Raw genomic sequence first — 22282 nt, 5'->3', positions numbered from 1 at the left:
CAGACACTTTGTTGAGCCATAAAGAATTTTTTTTGAAACATTATGAGCAGTAGACAAGTATGCAGTGAATAAAGGGACAAAAGCTTTAACGACTCACAAAATTCCCTTTCCTCGTGAAACTTACATATGTAACGAGTTAACAGTAATTACCAGATTTAATGCATGCTGAACAGAATATTGTTTTCGAGAAAAATGATGTAATGTAGAGGCGCATACATCACACAAATGTCTGACTGCATATGTTAACTGCAGTACGTATGTTTAGAATTCTAAGAACTTCTCCGATAATACTTTATATTAGTTAGGAATTTCTGAGAATGAACATCTGTGCAAACTTGAAGCTTAATTATATGCTTTGAAAAATAGTACTTATCTAATTGAAAAACACAAGAAAAGGAAACTTGGTAATATGGACATGTGTTCTCACATATTGCTGATGTTCCTTAAATGTCATAAGAAGATACTGTGAATAGATTAAATATAAAAAATACAGAACACAAGCACAATTCTATGTATGTGTTTGAATGTAAATACATATACATGTTTATGTTCAAGTATGCATTAAAAAATGTTTAAAACTACCCCTTTGCAAACAAAAGAAGAGCAAATAGCATTCTGCTCACCATCCAAGTCTTCAAAGGTTAACCTGCTGTAGTCGCTGACCAACAGTGCATTCGGTGCTTCAAAGAGATGAAGGTGACAACTGGATGAAGCACTCTGTGCCTCAGACAGAGGAAACTGAAAAGGCTAACGGCATGCTCTGTGCTTTGTACAAACTGGCCTTTAGACAGATGTATTTTGAAGTATTTGAATGAATCCGGCTTCTTGCATCTTTCCATACATAGAAGAGCACCACAGTCATTAACTTCAGTTACTTGTTCTTTGTGACTAGCAGTGATCTTTTACCTTTCACCTATATGCTGACTGCATGTACTCCCTAACAACAAAAGAATCACATGTAAACTAGTCTCCTCCAGGACCTCTTTGGAGCAGTTTCTTCAGAGCTATCTGAAGGCTGCCTCCGGGGCTATAGTCCTCAGTTAACACCCTGAGTAAAACAACTCACAACTCTCCTGTTGTGCATTTTTCTTTCAGTCAACGCCTTGGATCAGTGTGTAAGTCTAGTAATATAAATTATTGCAAAATTATTTTATGGCTCCTATTGTCAAATAAAGAATAAATTGTAACAAAAAACAGAACTAAAGGCCACCTGAGCTTGTCCTGTAAAAGCATAGCAACAAACTATTTTTCAGTCCTGCTCTCAAAGGTTATCAATAGACAGAAGGGAATCATTGAAGATGTTAGAGAAAATAAATCTATGGCTGGATCTTCAGCTTTTCACTAGATCAATCTGAAAAAAAGCCCTTAAAAAAAAAACAACCAAAAAACGAGTCCAGAGATTAGATGTGTGGTCAACGGCTACGGTACGATGTCAGGAAATCTGTTTCTAAAGTTTTACAAAAAGGAAAGTCTCAAGCTAGAGTGTGAAGAGCTCTTTTACCCCCAACCCTGCTTTGCCCCCAAGAGCAGCTCAGAGGTACGGTGAGTCCTGCCCCGGGGATAAGTCCCATGGGTCATAAACGCCGGTGGCCTGGTCCCGACGTTTATCCACGAACTCCCCCGTGATGAGTGGGAGGCAAGCACGTTTCCTCCTCCTTCGCCCGTCTCAGCAAGCTCAGGGTTAACAGGTGGCCACGCCACATTTCCCCAGGCAAGTCAGAAGTGCGCAGAACCTAGCTGCTGGGGGGGGGACACCTTACAATGGTTGGCTCATTTTACATAATTCCCTGTACGGCTGTGGTATTTTAAACCCGAAAGGGTCTGGTTTGATAAAATTGCTTAATTTGGGGGAGTAGGTGGGGCAGACCCTGTGGGAAAACCTATCCTCTTAGCTCACCTTGGCTACTCCTCCACCCCCACCTCGCACCCCAGCTCCCTTTTCTCCCTAAATGCCCAGGGCCTGGCGACAGAGGCAAGCCTGGGGCGACGTGAGGCAGAAGGAACTTTTCATTCCTCAAGGCCCGGAGGCTGGGTTAACCACGCGTAGCAGCTTCCTAAGGTGGTGTTGCCACCGAGCTCCTCGTAGCTCCCTGGCTTCCTGGTTACGTGCGTGCCAGCAGAAACCAAAACCTCCGCCAGTGACTCCTGCTTCCCCAAAGGGACTAAAGGGCTGAGCACCAGAGTGAGACGTGCCGAACTCGGCGCGCACCATGGCGGCCTCAAAATCCCAGCCGCCCCGACGCCCTTCCTTCCCGGCGCACGCCCACTGGGACTCCGTGGGGTCGCCCAGGGCCCCGCCCCGAGGTGGGCGGACCAGGCACGCCCCCCCTCTGGCCAATCAGCTGGCGGGCCCGCGCTGTCTCCTCCTCCTCGCTCCCCGCCGGCCTCTTTGGTTCCCGGTTGCACGTGCTAGTGTTTGCGTACGTGCGGCGGCCGCTGGGCGGGGAAAGGCCCGGCAGCCAAGGGTTGGGCTGCTGGAGCTCAGCCAGAGCTGGGGCGCGGCGGGGAGGGACTGGCCCGCTTGCCCTGGCGATCTTTAAAATTCTGCTCTTGGGCGGCCTGCGCGCTTTTTCCTGCCGGTCTGCAGCGAGTGCCCAACCGCTCTGCTCTCCTTCCAAGGACTCCTGTTCTCTACTTCAGGCGGGAAATGCTGTTGCTCGATTGCAACCCAGAGGTGAGACTCGGGACACTTTTGTCCTGCAGGCTTAAACTTCCGGATGTCTGTGGGGTCGGAGAGCCAGCTAGGGTGATGGTGGACTGACCACTGGGCGCTGCCGAGTCAAGCCTCTTCGGAGCTGTAAGGTTTTTAGAGTGGGGTGAAGATTTTAAACCCTGGGAGGGCATGAGCCTGGACAAAGGTGAGAGGGGTGCTGGAGCTGTTCTTTTCTCGCAGGTGGATAGTCTGAAGCATCTGCTGGAGACCGGGGCCTCCGTCAACGCACCCCCAGATCCCTGCGAGCAGTCGCCTGTCCACTTGGCCGCAGGTGGCGGCCTTGCTTGCTTTCTTCTCTGGCAGCTGCAGGCGGGAGCTGACCTCAATCAACAGGTAACTAGGTAACTGTTGCTGTGTGCAACCCTCCCTTCCACCCTAGATCCGCACAAACATTTCGTAGACGCCAAGATATCCAGTCCTCTCAGCTGTTACAAACATGACTGTCGCAACGATGTCCAACAGAAATTTGAGAACGTTTGTTAACTTAAAAACTTCTAGTAGACACATTAATGAACTAAAGCAAAACATGAAATTAGTTTCAGTAACTTAACCCAATTAATCCAAAATATTGTCATTTCAATATGTAATCAGTGTAACAGTTACTGATAGGTACTTTACATTTTCTTTTGATGTGTGTTCTCAATCGGGTGTGTATTTTACACTTACAGCACATTTTAGTTTAGACTAGCCACATTTCAGGTGCTCATTAGCCATATGTATGACTGCCGGCTACTACATTGGACAGCGTTTCCAAGGTCTGCAGCTCATTGCCAAAGTAACAGTTGCTCCATTACCAAATTAAAAGTCTCAGGATAGCAGCTGAAATACTACGTGAGGCATGCTGACAACCAATATAATTTCATACAGAGCTTTCTTAGGGTAGTTTGCACCTTCCATTGAATATTAAAAGTATGGTTAATTTTAAAAGTTTTTTTTTTAACTTCTGTAGAATTCTATTTTGCTTTTATTTACTTAAAACAACGTATGTAGCTGTGGCTGCACGTTTTCATTAATGACAACTTTGTATTTAATAGGGTACCAAGTGAACTTTATTTAAAAAATTAAAAAATTCAGTCCAGTACACTGCAGTTTTGTCTTTCTCAAATAGCTTTCTCAAGCAATAGACTTCACCTACCAACTTTCAAAAGAAAGTATTTTGGGTAGAGACTAAAATGTGCCGTCTTATCTGTAAGGATGTTTTTGGAGAAGCTCCACTACACAAGGCAGCAAAAGTTGGAAGCATGGAATGCCTCAGCCTGCTTGTAGCCAGTGACGCCCAAATTGAGTAAGTATGAAATTACTGGCTTCAAATTTGTACTTTCTTGGTTTAAACTAACCAGACTCCTGCAGCTTAATTACATGTGCTTTTAAAAATGATGCCTAATTGATAGTGTTATTTGAATGTTAACTTAAGCTGTTAATAATATCTGATACTACTCAAGTAAATAAAAAATGGATCCTAAGCGATTAAGTGCAATTCTGTTCATATATTACAGCAGTGTTACATCTTAGTTTTGATTTAGCAAATGCATTCTATAGAAGTTCTTATTGATTTCCTTTCCGTAGCTATTTAATGTATTGAACACAGAATACTGGTTCATTCATTCTAAAGATGCCCACTCTGTGCTAGTCATTGAGGATATAATAATGAGCAAAAATGGAATTCCTCTATTCTCCCTTTACCTCTTCTGTTCTGCAACCAACATTTGTATGAGCCCAAAGTGCCTTTTTTAGGAAGATACAAAAAAAGGCTAAGCAATTGTCAACTGTTACTTAACTCATTTTTTGTCTTAAATTCAGTTTATGTAATAAGAATGGGCAAACAGCTGAAGATCTTGCTTGGTCATGTGGATTTCCAGAATGTGCCAAGTTTCTTACAACAATTAAAGGCATGCAGACAATAAAATCAAGTGAACAGTCCAATAAAGATCATTGTGTTCCAGTGCTCAGACAGAAACGAAGTTTTGGGAGTGAAGAAAATACAAATGGGAAAAGGAAGTGTTGGTAAGTAACTCGTAATTTCTTCTTGCTCCCTCAAGGATCTCTTAATCAGCACAGGATTCATCATTTCATTTAAATATTGGCAGTCTTATTTCTAGTGTATCTTCATTCTCATTAACACAATTTCATATTGGTTGCAGTTACTACTACTAGATTCTAGAGACCAAAATCTGTCCTGCATAGTGGAAGGTTGGGGAGGAAACCTTTTTAAAAAAGTTTTTAATGTTAGTATATTTTTTAACAACAGATGTCGTATTGGTTATGAAGAGGTGTGAAGAAGGTTTTCACTTCATGCGGATCTGCTGCTCAGCTACAACCTATGGGTTTTGGCTTGTCAGTGTGTCAAACTCCTTCTAAGAAGGAGAAAACTTTCTTCTAAGCGAAGATAACGTTGAAGAATACATGTATATACATGCTTATAATGTTTTGGTTGTGCGTGCTTTGTCTTTTAATTTATTAAAGGAATGTCTCAAGAATAAATTCTTTTCTTTATGCAAAATTTACAACCTTTGGAAAAAACATAGAAACCATCAAACTATACCCAGGTTTTAATTTGAAATTAAATTTATTCTTTGTCAACAAATTGATTATGTAACTTTACTGCAGTCTTTTGAGTCCAAGATATTTTAAATAATATTTGGTCGCTGGGGAAGACATAAGTTATAGTAAGCATCCTTGTTCCAAAAGTCTGGGCCCTTCCATCCACACCAGCCCTAGTTTGGGAGAAGGGAGAGAAAAATCTTTTACAAAATTATAGGACTACATAACTGAAATTGTAACATTTTACAATCCTGCTCTGTCAGCAGAATCTTGGAATAAGACTCTAAATACTTATATAAATTCAAAGATCTGAATTCCTATAAAGCATAGAAAAATAGCTTATTTGGGTCCACGTAAGATATAATTAAATGTTTTAAAATTCTATAGTACTTAATCATAGAAATCATACAAAAGAGAAAAGCTTCATTATCATACTGTTACTATCACATTTTATCGGTTCTAAGATGTATAGTTTTACAATTCTGGCCGATGATGGCAGGTGAAGTTTAACTGGCATCTGTCCATACAAGACTACTAATGATTTAGTACTGAAGCTACCATATGTGAGAATTAGTTGCCTGTAAATTAACTTAACTACCTCCTTTAACTAGTAGTTTAAACATCAACAAAGACTCTTAATAAATCTGTCTCAAATTCAAATCCTTTATAGAATGAAATTAAGTTATATGTAAATAAATTAAAAGTGGTCAAGCCTTCACAATGTCCAGCACACTGCTTAGCTAATTTCTGGTTTAATTCTAAAATTATAAAGGTTATATATTCCACTCTATTTCAAAGCATTGCTAGACCTTACTATATTTTTTTAATGCAAAGCTGTAAAAAAGTCCAAAAAATACATTTATGAATTTTGTGTTCCATTATTGAGTTTAATGACTGAGAAAGCCTTTATAAATCTAACCTAAATTTTGTCTCTCACAGTTTACTTTAGTTCTTTCTTCCTATCTAGAGAGAGAGTCACTCATCATACCCTTAGAATACCTCCTTACAGTGAGGATCACTGCCCTCAGTTTATAATCCATCTTTCCATTAGTTGCCAGTTTGCTATCCTTTGGTTCTGGGTTCTGTGCTTTGTAACTAAATTTGTGTTAAACGAATACTTACCTTTTCCAAAATAACTTGGAGATCTTCAGCACCTGTATAATGCGGATCTAAAATCAGAAATTTTATCTGCCCTGTAATCTCATTCCATGCAACTCCTAGTATTGTGTGGGCCAAAACTCCTCCCCCTGTAGGAGGAAATATGACATGAAAAGGCACATATTAATCTCAACTTCCCATTCAATTCCAATTTTAGAAGATTATTTTGCCTATCAGAGCATTAAAAACTAGCTTACACTGTAAAAGGCCATATACAATGTCAAATATACTCTGAAATATAAAATTGCATCTTTAAGATAGAAAAGATACAATCATATCTATAATTATGTAAGGTTTATATTCCACTGCTATATTCATAAAATTACCTAAACTGTAAAAAAAAAAAAAAAAAAAAAAAAAAGGCCACAGAGGGTCTAACTCCTTCCAACAGAGTAACAGGCACCACTGTGGGCAATGCTGCCTCTGCTGTGAGTACCTCCAAAGGTGCAGCCCACCTGCTCAATCAGTACTTTCTGATATTCTGCTGAAATCTGTCTACCTGCATTTCTTATACACCAGTCTTAGTCTGCCTTCTGTCACCCCAGGGGAACTCCTATTCCTCTTGGAACCTTGACTCTTCAGCTAGTCCAATCCTTTTACTTTACAAATAAAGCCCAGAGGTTAAACAACGTACGCAACACCACGCAGCCAGCCAAGTCAGTGACAACCATCACTTCTGCTTCTTTTCCACTCTGCTCTCAACTCTTTAAGTATCTGAACACAGTTATCACTTTCCTTCTTAGCCTTTACTTTTGTAACTTTCCAGCCACCTTGGAAAATTTAAAATAAATACCCAGAGGTCTGCAGGTATGGTGTAAAAGCTAATTTTAAAGTGTTTAAAAATGCATGATTTTATGTGCCATTAAATATTTAAGTTAATGATAATCAAAAGAACCCAAGATGTCCAAAACACCTTACCGATCATTACTGGAGTTCCTTCACTCTGGAAATGATTAGCCAGTTCCCGTCCCTGACAGGCCATTTCAGAACCTTGGCTAAAAGGAAACCATTTTCTGTCAGATGAACTATGTCTAAGGTCAAATAATGAGCTTGAGAGCTGATGTTTTCTATCTTTTTGGTTTCTTTTTTGGTTATTAAAAAAACACTATAAATTTAAATAAAATTAAGTGGTAGGGAACTGAGTAAGCAATTGAAAGCAATACAACGTCTCTAAATATTTAAGGCCACTAAATGTGCTAGGAAAGAATGTCTTGATTCTTCTAAATGTGCTAGGAAAGAAGGAACTGCATAAAGAAGGTCCTGGATTTTTAACATGAGATTGAAAGTGGTCACCCTGGTCACTCTGATGCCCAGGGGCTCTTATGGGTGGACTTAAATTCAGAAGAATGACTTGTAAGTGCTAGGTCCTTGTCTTCTCGCTGTCAGACTCTGAGTCTGTATTTCCTCATCTTTAAACTGAGACCAATAGTACCTGGACCAAAAATCTCCTACATGACAGATTTCAGGACTAAAGCAAACTATGTCTGTGCAGCCAATGTGAAAACTGCAAAATGTTTTCAAGTAAAACATATTTTTAGGAAATATTTCAATGTCATCCAATTTTTCGTTTTGAGAAGAGAAAGATGACCAGATGAAGGAAGATTTTTTTTTTAGAATGGAGGTGACAGGTGGTGCTAACCCTTAGCCCTTGCTTTGTAAGTAGTGTATAAATACTGTTTTAATGGGCCCAAACTTTCACTTTTTAATCACTACTTAATTTATCACTTGTTAGTGCTGACTTCCACAGCCAATCCAAATTGCAATTGTGAAATCAGATGTATTAAAGCACTTAAGACAATAGGGACAGTGACACTATGGTTATCAAGGTTGTGACAGAAAATGGACTTAAAACAAGCTCATAAATAAGGAAAGCTAGTGATGGTCACAGAAATCAACCTTATTTAATATCTGCTCATAGTTTATTAGAATTATAATTAAAATATATTGGAAAAGATAAAATGAATGTGTTATTTGGACACATTATTAGTTTATTAAAAATGTTAGTAAGAAAAAGAGCAGGAGATAAACAAAAAGGTCAGTCACAGATCAACATTTGATTTCTTCCTTTCAAGACTCTAATGATTTAAGCATTAAAAACTAGACTTCCTGTAACTCTAGTCAAAGTTGACATATTTCTACGTTTTCCTCTTCTAGACCACAACTGCATCTAGGCCAGACAAGCAGATATCACAAAGTTTACTCATAAACCCAAACACCTTCTTAAAAATAACCCCCCAAAAAATTAGGGTTAGAAAAATGAGGGTTATAAAGCAACGAGGCAAGGCGGAAGAAGAGAAAAGAGTGAAAACAAACGTGGGGAAAAGATGCAATTTTTCTTTTAATGAAAATGACAAATCCACTTTGAAATGATTTCTCAAATTTCTGGAAGTGTCCTTACCTGACAAACAGTATTTTTGAAGTTACACCGATAAGCTGGTTCAGTACCAGCTGCACCTCAATGGAGCCAATCCACTGCCGAGATCCGACAAATGCCGCTGGCTTGTCCCCAGCATCAACTAGCGCCTTTGTGTATTTAAAGATACAAAAAAAATCCATACACAAGACAGCTATTAAAAATTATGTTCAGGGCAGTATATTGTTTTTCTTCAAAGCAGAAGTAAGTCTGTACCATGCGGTAGTACGAATAATCATTATATGGTACATTAAGGGCTAATAAAATGTACAACTGATTATAATTCAAAATGGCATGTTCCGTACCTGCTGAATTTCTCTGTGTGTTGGAATGGATCTCTCTGTGTATCCCTGGTGTCTGAACCAGGAGCAGATGGTCTGCAGAGAGCGATAAGCGCAGCCCCAGCCACTGTCATCGATCCGATCCTGCATGTAATGGTGGTAAGCATATGTGCCCTGGACCACGTGCATCTATATAAAAAGAAGAAACAGAGTAAAATATCCACTTAAGATAGATGTATATTTAAGATATATACATAAGATACATCTATATATATAATTACATTATATATATAAAAAATACCTGAGTCATGTCTACTGTTCTCATAGCTAGACTGTGACTTTGGCTCCTTATAAAAATTTTTTAAAAAAGAGTTAACACTCCTTGACTCTTTCAGTGAGCCAGTATATCACTGATACAAAAGTGACAATATGAGAAAAGAAAATTATAAGACAATACCATTCATGAACATAGATGCAAAAACTAAACAAAATACTAACAAACTTAATCCAGCAGAGAATAAAAAATAATAATGAATCATAACCAAACTAGGTTTATCTCATGAATGCAAACCTAATATTGTTTGGAGATTTGTAGTAAAGGAATTAAGAGTAAATAGCATGATGTCTTTAATAATTTTCTTTGAAAACACTCAAGGGACAAAAATGAAGGAGAAATGGGGGGAGGGTATAGCTTGGGGAGGAGGGTATAGTTCAGTGGTAGAGTGTATGTTTATCATGCACGAGGTCCTGGGTTCAATCCCCAGCACCTCCATTAAAATAAATAGAAACCTAATTACCGCCCCCCACCAAGCATACAACAACTAAAAAAGGAGAAATGAAGCAAATACAGCAAAATGTTGACGTTGTTGCACATGTGTAACAAGAGACATATACAGTAATGTTCACAGCAGGGTTGTCTAAATAGCAAAAAACCTGGGGGAAAAATCATACAAATGTATATTATTCAGCAGTAAAGATAACTGAACTACAGTTAGCCACAATACCATGGATAAATCTTAGATACATAATATTGAGTGAAAAAGCAAGTTGTAGAAGAGTATACACAGAATGACACCATTTCTGTAAAACTCAAAAGCAAGTAAAACTAAAAGCTAAACTGTTTAGAGAATATATACATATATGGCGAAACCATTAAAAAAAAAAAAAGGAAGTGAATGATGAACACAAAACTCAGTGTAATAGTTCCTCCTGGGGTGTGGGGAGGCAGAGGAAGGATAAGCAAGGAGCACGCAGTCAGACTGGTCATACTCTAGTTCTTAAATTGGGTAGGGAGCTCTGCAGTATTTCATTTCTTTACTATGCTTTATAATTTACATGTATGTTACATGTATGTATTAAATGTCATACAACAAATATTAAGAAAATATAAATGCTTCCTGTATTTTTGTCATACAGATCATGAACCCATTTCATTGTCCAAAATCAATCAGCACTTATTCAGTACCTTCTGAGTGTCCAGGTGCTTATAAAAGAATTATTAGGAATTAAAAATGAATCTATGATATAATATCTACCCTAGAAGAGTTTCAAATATAATCTGAGAGAAGAGTTACGTAATAATCTACTAAAAAACCATCTAGAGTTATGTTGTTTGTCAGAAACTCTAAGTTTTCTATTTCCTATTCTGACTCTGTGACTGTAACAGAACAAGACTTTCAAACAGGAATAGTCTCTCAAGATTTCCTCCCATATAAGCAAAGTAAGTGAAATCATTTAAGATCACTCAACTGTGGACTAAGGACTCACCTGCATACGAGTAACGGTGAGTCCTCAGTCAGGGCCCTTCTGTGGGAAGCTGGTCTGCCCAGAGCTCTTGCAGGTGCAGCTGCCGCCCCAAGCGCACACTGCTGGCCAGAACCGGAAGTGGGCCCCTAACTGCCCTAGGGTCGATGCTGTATCATACATTCATTTTTAATTCTTAAGATTTCCTTACAAAGCACCTGGAGTCTCAGCAGGTACTGAATAAATGCCATGACAAGATGCGCCAATCAAGTTTTCTCTTTTGGGAATTTGAATTGAGAGGTACAAGGGGAAATCAGGCAGCAAGCGAAAGGAATGAAGCTGAAACACGCATCCAAGGAGCAGCAAGAGGGAAAGCAGGAAAGGTTACACCAAGCTGAAACAACGAGGAAACAGAAGATGAGACTGAGAAAAGACAAAGGGAAGGAACAGGCCAGTCAGGATCAAAAGCACACACACAGAAAACTGAGAAGTACTTCAGGAGTCAACGTAAGCCTTGAGTCTGAGGCAGCTGCCAGTCACAGGGCTGCTTTGTGCTAAGAAGCGCAGCTGTACAATTCCTATTCCTGGTTACTCATGAGACCCTCTCCTACTGGCCTACATGCATCCTAAAGGGAACCCTTCCCTCCCACTTCTTTTCTGAGCTACCTTTGGTGAAAAGATCTACCCCCTACAACTAGCTACATGTGGTACAGGAAACACAGGACTTTACTAGCTTTCGCCTACAGTGTCAGCGGGGTAGAAACAGGCCTCTAGTTAGCATGATTTCTCAGCTTCAGAATAAAAGCAAAATGGGATAAGCCTTTAAAGAAATTAAGGAACAGAATTTTAGTAAGAGAAATGTGCTATATCTGATCTATTCCCAACCTTTTTAGACCACTGTGAATTACTGCTCTTTTATGCACAATCATTAAAAGAAACGAGTGGGAAATTATGTTCTAGGGATGACACACATTATGAATCAAAAACAAAAACAACTAATGACAGTACAAGCAAAAAACAACTAATGACAGTAACGATTAACTGACTCCCATATGTAATTATTAAACTCACCATACCAGTCTCTACGTTAGGTGGATTAAGGTAAGCATGCGGATTTCTAATGTAGCCATCTTTGTATGGTTCATCTGGAAAGTGGTAAGCATTAGCCCTTTTGAAATAAGGTCTGTCATGAGGCAGACTGAAGAGATCATGCAACTCCTGAATGAAATCAAAATCAACAGGAGAGAAAAGAAGTTAAATGACATAGATTCCTAGTCAGTAAATAAACTCAAACTAAAGATATGAAACAGAGAAAATTTACTATATATTAATTACAAAAGTCATCAAACACGATTTAACTAAGGTGAAAGAGGGTGAGATTCAAACTAAAACTAAAAAAGATTTATTTTTGTTTATGTATATGGATAGAAAGTGGAAGGGAATATAGAAAAGTGAAAAATAATTTGTTAGAGTGACGGAACTGAGATGTTTCAAAATTATTTTTTATAACCCAGTCTGTTAAAACACATCCAGGCTAAAGACTGGTTTTGAAACAGACTTGGAAATGAGTCAATTATAATTAACAAAGATACAATTATATCAAAGTATTTAAAAAAATCATGCTTAGAATACTTGACAAATATAAGGCGTACTGATTGAATTAGAGTAGAAATTGGTGGTATGAAACCAATTAATATGACATCAAAATAAAAATACACATACATGTTTAAAAGGCAATATATTCCTGAATGTATACAAATATGTAACAGACACCTTGAAAAGTCTGACTTTTTTTTGGTATCTTCTATCTATTCTAGCAATTTGAATAGGATCATCAGTTTGTGTAACTGCTGCCCCTGGAAATCAATTAATCTAGCACTTAGAGAGAGGTACAGTGTTACACCTCTTTTCAGGGACAGAGACTGGGAAGATGTTCCCAAGGTATAATTTGATGGGTGCCATGCAAGGCCACACATCAAAAATACGTACTCCAAAACCAGTTATTTTGCCAGTAAATCTCATTTCTTTAAATGCTGATCATGTTTTCTTTAAAAAGCCTCTAATAAAACCCAAATAATCCTGGGAGGTAGAAGATAGACTATTGCTACAAATCCTAATTAGAATCAGCATAAATCCTAATTTCCCTGCTCTAACTGTAATCTTGTCTCTTTCACAAATCCGCAAGTAATGGAAGGAAAAAGGAATTTATTACATTATACTCATCAGCTGCTCTAGGCAAGTAAGCATCTTTTCATGTCCAAATTTCATTACAGAAAAATAACATATGAGCTATACTAAACATATGAAATTGTTACATATGGTTTAGCATATTTTTTCATCAATAATACTTTAAAAAGTTACATGAGAACAGAAATTAAATAAGATGTAAAACAGTCTGTGTCCACATTTTAAAATTAAATCATGAAATAATTTCCATTTATTAGAAACATATAATTGAATACAATATGAACTATAGCCATATTTTTTCTAAGAATAAATGAACTGGTTTCACCTTTCTATAGGCCTGCAGCTGACCATCTGGAATTCCTGATGGATATGAAATTGTTACAAGATTCTTTCCCCCTGGTAATAAAAAGTGCAATGGTTCAGGGACCACAATAGATGTTCCTTTCATGTGTTTCAAAATGCATTTTTCCAGATCAGTTAGTTGATTATGAATTGCATCAACTAGAAGTTTACGAACCCTGTAGGGGAAAAATATACAAGTGCATTAGCAAAAGTTACAGTGGTTATGATACATGAAAGCATTGAGTGAATATATCCCTAATATACTAAAAAACAAATAAGCAAAAAACCCAAAAAAACCCCTTGTGGGGAGGGTACAGCCCAATTGCTAGAGTGTATGCTTAGCATGCACGAGGTTCTGGGTTCAGTCTCCAGCACCTCCATTAAGTGAATAAATAAATAAACCTAATTACTTCCCACCTCAAAAAAAAAAAAATTAAAAAAAGTCAAAAACAAAAAAACTCCCCCAAAAAATAAAAACAAAAAAAATCCCCTTAACTGGACCAGGTTTATTAAAGGAAGTTCTAAATAATGCAAAGTTAAATGTTAAATAAACTATAAATTTTCTTTGTGTAGATAAAGGGAAAACCTTACAGGTTTTGCATATTACTCTACTTCCTCCAATAAACACATAATTACTGGATAGTTTTTAGTTTAAAAATAAACAAGGAGTAACTCATAGTAAAAACATCACCAGCAACCCTGGTTTGCCTATATGATACTTAAAAATGGGCTCCGATTACTTCGGGGGAGGGTCCTTATTTAAATGTGGCAGTAGTATTATAAAATGCTTACTTTCCCCATGTTTCTTCTGGAGCAACAGACACAACCACATCGACTGGTAAAGTCATATTAACATAGTGGTGCCCTCCGCTTTCTCTTTCAATGATGGGCGTTACGGCTGCCAGGGGGGTTGACATTTCCAGCATAAGATCTATATTTACTATCTGATGCTGTAAAGACAAACAGTTCATTTACAGCACACTGAACAATAATATAAAAGGTAAGTAAAAGGACTCTGTAAAGACCATATAAGCTATATTATGGTAAACTGTTTAAAAGCACAAACCTTATCTTAAAGAAAAGTTTTTCTCAGCTTCAAAATTATCTGAGGAGAGGTGTAGAGTGAGTGAGGAGTGAAGACTGATGAAGTATTTATAACCATTAAAGTTGGGATAGGATAATCAGTGTTCATTACACTATTCTCTATACTTTTGTAAAGACTTAAAAAGAAAATCAAATGAACAGGATAAAATAATCACACACTGAAGGAACTTAAAAAAGGTCCACTGACTGTATACCCCTGGTCTGAAGACATAAAGAACTATAAACAAATACTGAACTCTATTAGTAGGTTTGATTTTGACAGTGGTATGGAAAAATATTTCTAAAGATACTTTTGGTATATTAAACAAATTTAGCAAAATATTAAGAGTACTGGAAGCCAGGTTTCTCCCTGGGAAAAGGCAAGGAACTGTGTGATGCTGAAACAGCAATGGAGTTATAAATATGATTTACACAGATAAATAAGGATGCAAGTGTTATATCTGTGTGTGTTACACATGTGTAGTATGTATGTACACATGTGTGTGCTCCTTGGAGAAATGGCTGATTCCTGAGCTGGAACAGGGAAAGTACATGATAAGCCTGGAACACCTTGTGGAAGGAAGAAGGAAGTACTCAAAAACAGTGCCAAGAGGACACTGGAGCCAGCCTGAAGTTTCTACTGGCCAAATTTTAGGAAACGTGAACATCAAAACAATGATAGTAACAGATTATAACTCATTGTAAGAATCCATGCTTCCACGCAGATAATAAATGGGGAAGAGGAAAAGCTCTTCCTCACAGTATAATGTCACGTAATAAACGTATAAGGGAACAACAGACTTAGAAAAATCATCACTTTGCAACCATCAGATTAATGGTAGTTTCTGGCAAAAATTATCTATCGATGCTAGGGGTGGTAGGTAAAAATTTGGTAAGAAATAAGATACATACATACACTCAAAGTATCTGCCCACAAGATACTTATTAATTATAAAGGGAAAAAGTAGCACCTCACAGTGGAGAGAACTGGGGGATACCACACTAAGTGACCAAAGTACCACCAACCAATATCAGAACAAACAGCACATGCCTCCTTCCTACGATGTGCTGAGGAGGACAGGTCTGTGGAATTCCTATCAACAATTGACAACCTCAATCTGTCATGAGGAAGCCTAAAACAAACCCTAACCCAAGCTGAGGAACAGTCTACAAAATAACCGACCTGTGCCCCTCAAAATGTCACGTTCCAACTACCGGTAATTCTCAAATCCTTATTTACGGCCCACAGTTTCTTTGTACACTCCACATTTATAAATCTAACATTTCATGGGGACACCTCACTGGTGTCTCAAACGTAACATGACCAAAACTGACCTCATGTCTTCCTCATCTTCCATCTTTACCCAAGCAAGAAGCTGGTCATCCCACATCCAATTAACTTCCAAGTACAATCCATTTTACCGCCCAAATTTCTCTTGCATCCATTCCCTCCTCTCTAGGACCACAGCTACTGGTTTAGCTCGGATTCTCCTGAGTGGTCCCTGCCCACATGTCCAACTTTATGTCCACCCTATTTTACCTATCAGTCTGGAAAAACACGACAGTCATATTAACTGTGTACAACTTCCTGCCTTGAAGTAGTAGCTCCATTTTATATCTCTGATGTCTGGCAAAGTTTGTGGCACATAGCAGATATTCAACAGCATTGGTTCAAAAATCAACAGAACCAAAACAGTGGGAAGAAAGGTAAATCATTTATTATTTACTGTCTTATATAGCATAATGTGTCACTGTCATGTTTCAGTATGATTCCTTTTAATCTTTACATAATTTGTAAACGTACTCAAACTGTTTTATTTTTGTGGGAACAAAGAAAGCATCTAAAAAACCCATTTAAGATATGTATTATCATGGGAAAAGTGTTTAGATATGTGAAACAGAGATAGAACCTCTGGCAAGTCATTTAATCTTTGTAGATCTGAATAATCTGATCTATAAAAAAATAAGAGAGTTGGGTTAAGTAATTTCTAAGATCTCACTTGACTCCAAATTTAAGGATTTAAATTTTTACTGCCAAGAAGACGAGTGATTTGCTTACCGTGTCTGACAACTTTTTGTCTTTCTTCTTCATGAATTTTCGTTTTGTATCTTCTTCCTGTTCAAATCTAAATTTTTAATACACAAAGATGTTTACAATATGAAATGATGCTGTGAAAACAATTCTAGCAGTCTTCAAGCATACTCACTGAATAAATCGCATTATGTTCTTACAAGCAGAACTATCAGTCAGTTCTCCTGGAATGGTGTTCATGTCACTGTTAGGCCATATATACACTGAGCTGTGGCCAATTCTGAACACAAGCGCATTTGAAGAAAGCTTGGTTGACAGGTCACTCAACACATGTTTTAGTGCTTTCTTGACAAAAATTTCTAAGTTAAAAGAATATTAATAGAAGTTAATAAGAAAAAATTTTAACTTTTTAACATTAATTCTTCCAAACACACAGAAGTAGAGCACAGTAAAACTTATTTCCAAATATCCATTCCCCAGGTTCCATAATTATGAAAAAATTTTTTGCCACTTTTTAAAAACTGAGATAAAATTCACAGATCATAAAGTTCATTCTTTTAATGTGTACAATTTAGTTGCTTTTTACAATCTTCACTATCTAATCCTAGAATACTTCATCACCCCAAAAGAAACCCAGGACTTATCAGGGGTCATTCCCCACTTCTCTACACTCACCCATGGCAATCACTAACCTCCTTTTGGTCTCTATAGGTCTGCCTATTTCTGGACATTTCATATAAATGGAATCACACATTATATGGCCTTTTGTATCTCATTTCTTTCACTCAGCAAAATATTTTCAGGATTCATCCATAGCAAGAATCAGTACTTCACCACTTTATGTGGCTGAGTAACATTCCACTGTATGAATATAACACATTTTGTTTATCCATTCATAAGCTGATACACATTTGGGTTGTTTCTGTTTTTTGGTTATCATGAGTAATGCTATGAACACCTGTGCCTGAATTATTGTGTCAATATACGTTTTCATTTCTGTTAGGTGATCACCTAGAAGCAGAGCTACAAGGTGACTCTGTTTAACTATTTGAGGAATTGCCAAACTGTTTTCTAAAGGAGCTGCACTATTTTATATTCCCACCAGCAATGCATGAGGATTCCCGTTACTTTCAAAATACCATATTTATAGCAGTAAAACTGTTGAATGAAATTTAAATTTCTTTGTAGTTCTTTTCTTCCTTGGACTACATCCCACTAAGACTGTTCAAAGTAGTGTGCTCTCAAGTCCCAATTCTATTCTCTGTGTGGTATGTCATCAACTTGATATTAGTTTGACTTTATTTTCTAGTATTTTCTCTTGACATGATTTTTTTGAATATGTAAAACATTTTCATGGACCCAAAGTCAAAACTTTTAAGAAGATATATCTGAAGAAAAATACAATACTTATATACTTGTCCTAGCTTTATACTCCTAAATCCTAAACCTGTGTAACCCTGTGGTTAAGATATTTAACTATGACATAGATAGCTTGATAAATAAACACATTGGTGGTAGAGAAAAGATTACTTACACAAAACAAATTTAAAGACATCCTGATACATTCAGAAAGGCAAATTTAACGGTTTTTAGCTGCACTACAAAAAACAAACATAATTCCTGGATTACCTTATCCCTGAAGGACCATGAGGTAAAGTAATCTAAAAAAATTGTGATGTCTTTAAACTTAGGTACCTCTTTCCTCTATATTTCCTCATTAATAATTCCCTGACACTGAGTATTTGAAAGGGTTTGATACAGGAGGAGGAATACTATCAAGTCAGGGGACAAGCTCATATATGTAGCTTACTAGGTAGAAAGTATCTGCAGCCCTTGTTTACATATGAAATTACATCATTACAGCTGTTGATTAATAAATCAATTATACTTTGCAGTAACTTCACAGCAAATTATAACTTCAATTTATATTAAGTTGTGAATATAAGGCTTTATCCACACAAGCTACATATTAGGGAACAACTCTACTTTACTAACAAGAGGGGCTTAAAAATGAGTTTGATTTAGTCCTTGTAAAATGATTCTCATCTTGATAGCACAATAGAGAATCACCTAAAAAGTTTACTGATGCCTGAGTCTCTGTCCTAGGGACTTACTTTTAATTGCTCTGGGAGTGGGGACTGGAATGTGGACTAAGATTGAGAGTATCTTTTAGTATGAAGGGACAGGTCAGGAAGTACTTTCTGCATTCTCTCCCTTCCTCTTTCCACGGGGCCAGAAACAACAGCCAGCTGGTGATCTCCTTCAAGGAACTCTGACACTTTCTATTCCTTGTCTCTCTGAACTTCTCTGTAGGGCTCCTGACACCACTGATCATACTTTTCATGTGTGATTTCACTTATCATCAAGGTGCTGACTGTCATCCTTAAGAGATATTAAGTTCTCCATCTCTAATTCTGACCATTCTCATTAAGTTTCAGACTCAAATTACCAAATGCCTGTTGGGAATGGGCAGCTGACATACTGTGGCATCTCAAATGAAACACACCTCCAACACAGCTCCTCATCTGCCTCCTCTGGTATTCTTTACCTCAATTAGTGGTGGCAATCAGAAACAGGAAGACATCCTAGAATCTGGTTAAACAAACCCTGCTGATTTTTCTCCCTAGAGCTTGCCTACCATTCCTAAACAACAAGACATTCAAGAGAGTGCGCTCTGGAGACTCAGGATTACACACAGTTCCAAGTCTTTAATGTACAATTCTGGGTGCCTTGTTTACATTGTGCTCACTGTGGATATTTATATTTATTGTGACAATTTTCTGCCAGAGGCAGTAAAGTTTCTTAAGAAAGGGGACACCTTTTTCTAATGTGTGCAGAAGACATGAATGGGTGAGGGGTGGTACTGGAATAAAGCATCTAAATTTAAACCCAATTTATATCACTTACTAACTGTGTGATCTTAGTTTATTCATCCTGTCTTTCACTCAGTTCTATCTGCAAAATGGAGATAATCTCAGTATATTTCGTTATCAATAAGTTTTATGGTGGACCTACCATCAGCAGTAGCTAGCTGAAAAGCTAGATCAAGGCCTCCTCTTATTCTGAAAAGTATATCCATAGTCTCTGAAATCACCTAAGATAAATAAAATAAAAATTCCATTGTAAAACAAACATCCTCATATAAGTTAGAATCTAACTGAATTTAGGTTAAGGCATTAATTAACCTTGACTCTTCAAATTATTTCGTGAGTTAATTACTTGTCTTATGGAGGGAAAACAAAATACCCTAAATTCTGAATTAGGGCTTCTTTACCTTTGTTCCGCATTGAAACCACCCAAGGAGCTTAAAATACTGACACCTGGGCTGCACCCCCAGAGATTCTGATTATTGGTATGAGGAGGATGTAGGCACAAGAATATTTAAAATCTCCCACATGCCAGTGAGGCCCACAGCTCTAAGACAATATTTCTAAATTATAATCCTAACAATGATAGGGTTTAACAATGACATAAAAAAACCAATGATAAAGAACAGTGAACACTATGATAACAAACTGGTAGTCAAGACAATGAGAGGAAACTAATATATCACTGATGGGGGAATATAAACTCTTAGAACTCTTCACAGGGTGATGTGGCAATAGGATTCAGAAGTCTTATATTCACATTTTTGACCTAGTAATTCTGCATTTAAAAAATTTACTCTAAGGAAGTCTGCAAAACACACAAAGTTTCAGGTATAAGGGTGTTAACCTAAATGTCAGCAGAGGAGGTTGATTAAATAATTATGAATTATAGAACCATAAATAATCATGCTTTACAAGAATATTGAATGGCACAGGAAAATGCTTGCAACTTACAAAGGGGGAAAAAAAAAAACACTTATAAAATGGAATCTATCAGCAGTTCTTAGTTTGGGTCCCTATGCTGAGTTTCAGGTAGTTGATGACATAAAACAAAAGACGTATCATTGTGCTGGCGGGGGAGGGGTGGAAAGGAGGAAAGGAACGTCCGGAAAGAGGTGTCAAAGACTTCATTAGAATCTCAAAATACATCCCAAACAGGTTGAAGAACCGTACTACACAGTAAGAACCCTGTTTTGAAATAAATGGATAAGGACTAACATTTACTGAGCTCTTAAAAAGTAAAAGGCACTATGTTAAATGGCTGAACATGTATTAATTCTGATCCTCAGAACATTACAAAGTAGGTACCATTACTGTTTCTCTCATTTATAAATCACATTTTTAAAAGGGTGACTGCTTTTATTTATTCCATAATTTGTAACCTGTTGAAAGGCCATACCCTTTGCCTTAATTCTACTTCTTGGAATTTATACTAAGGAAATAATCAAGAAAGTTCAGGACAAATTTAGCTTCCTTGCTGTCCACTTACGATACTGTTGTTCTTCATAGTAAAAAAAAAAAAAAAAGAAAAGAAAAGAAAAAAGAAACTACTTAAATAGCTACTATCAATAAGAAATAAAGAACAATAGTACCATACAAAATACTACTCACTCATTTGAGTAAAAAATGTTTAATGATAATGAAAATTAACAAGACAAGCAAGAGCAAATTTAACTGTTACTGTATGAGTTTGCAAAATTTTATCACTCAAGTGTGTTTTTTCTTCTGTAAAGCTGGAAAAATATACAACTTCACAGGGTTGTTGTGAAAGTTCCATAACAGATCATATGTGAAAGCACTAGAAACCCCCTAGACTTCTGAATTGAGATCCTCTCTGAAGAAGTAACACTTAAGCTTAGATCTGAGGGTAAGTTGGTAAGCATGTGAACGATTCCAAAAGAAAGACAGGGGTGGCGGTGGAAGAGCCCATTCCAGGCAAGGGCTCAGACTGCTGAAAGCCTACCTAAAAGATCATTTTAGAAACCACGGCAGATGATTAGATCTGAGGGTGGCAAAGATAAGGATGGTTATAGCAGAGACAGTGACAAGTGACAGCCATTTAGAAGTAGAATCCATAGGATTTGATTGCTGAACAGATGTTCAGGAGTTGAGAAGAGGGAAACGTCAAGGATGACATCCAAGTTTTTGGCGTGAACAAGGGTGGGGTGGATGGTGGCGCAATGAACTGAGACGGGAATCACTGTAGGAAGAGCAGGTGAGAGATGAGGCGAGGTGGGAAGAGTGAGTCAGTTTTGAACTTAACTGCGTCTGAGATACATATGAGCTATCCAAGTGGAGGTATAAGCTGTTAGATATGCGGACCTGGCGCTCAGAACAAACTTCTAAGCTGTAGATACAAATTTTGGAGAAAGTATAGGGTGGAAAGAAAAGCGCTAAACACATTTAGGATATGGATTGGAGAACCTAGCTAAGCAATTACGAAGGAAACTAGCGGAGAGTGACATCACAGGAGCTAAGGGTAAAGGGTATTTGGAAAGTTACTCGTATCTTTCCCAGTTCCAGTCCTTCTTCAAAACCTTCAAAACCGTCTAATAATCTCTCATTTTCAAAATGCATACACAAGGAGAAGCTACAGGGAGCGCGTATCCAAACGCGGCAGAGCGGAGGGCCAGGGTGCAAAAACTGTGCAGGGTAGTGGCCCTCCGGCCCTCCGGGAAGAGGCCGAGGAGAAGGCCGCCCAGACCACGGAGTTCTCAGCTGCCACGGTGGGCCGCGTTAGAACCAGTTCTTTCAAGGGCTGTGGAGCAGTACTCATGGCGGCTACCGAAGCCTGAAGGGAAACGCTGGGGTGGGAGGCAAACTGGGGTACTCACCATGCCTGCGACGCGGCGCTGACGCAATGCCGACGTCCGCCCGCAGCTCAAGAGGCTGGCCCGGAAGTGGCGTCACCGAGGGGCGGGG

At 37.9% G+C, this 22282-nt stretch overlaps 2 protein-coding genes across 3 annotated transcripts; one reads left to right on the top strand and one right to left on the bottom strand.

Annotated features, from left to right (window-relative positions):
- The first annotated feature begins 2440 nt into the window (after positions 1–2440).
- Positions 2441–5194, top strand: ANKRD37 (ankyrin repeat domain 37). 2 transcript variants are annotated; one of them, XM_006197987.4, is made up of 5 exons: positions 2441–2674; positions 2894–3046; positions 3907–3998; positions 4514–4717; positions 4962–5194. In XM_006197987.4, coding segments are annotated over exons 1-5 (477 nt in total). In that variant the 5' UTR covers positions 2441–2647; the 3' UTR covers positions 4963–5194. The 2 variants fall into 2 exon arrangements, with proteins under 2 accessions (XP_006198049.1, XP_006198048.1); XM_006197986.4 differs by lacking the exon at positions 4962–5194 and having other exon boundaries at positions 4514–4721.
- Positions 5195–5256: 62 nt separating this feature from the next.
- UFSP2 (UFM1 specific peptidase 2) lies at positions 5257–22276 on the bottom strand. Its single transcript, XM_015249078.3, has 12 exons — positions 22195–22276; positions 19509–19587; positions 16669–16852; positions 16521–16587; positions 14171–14328; positions 13362–13554; positions 11921–12067; positions 9131–9295; positions 8811–8935; positions 7331–7407; positions 6377–6501; positions 5257–5427 (listed from the first exon to the last, which is right to left on the bottom strand). The coding sequence occupies exons 1-12, from the start codon at positions 22195–22197 to the stop codon at positions 5341–5343; spliced, it is 1410 nt and encodes a 469-aa protein (XP_015104564.1). The 5' UTR covers positions 22198–22276; the 3' UTR covers positions 5257–5340.
- Between the last annotated feature and the right edge of the window lie 6 nt (positions 22277–22282).

Source organism: Vicugna pacos, chromosome 26, assembly GCF_048564905.1.
Source record: "Vicugna pacos chromosome 26, VicPac4, whole genome shotgun sequence".
NCBI classification, from domain to species: domain Eukaryota; kingdom Metazoa; phylum Chordata; class Mammalia; order Artiodactyla; family Camelidae; genus Vicugna; species Vicugna pacos.
Note: the sequence above shows the minus strand (reverse complement) of the source record. Positions and strands in the feature narration are given on the sequence as shown.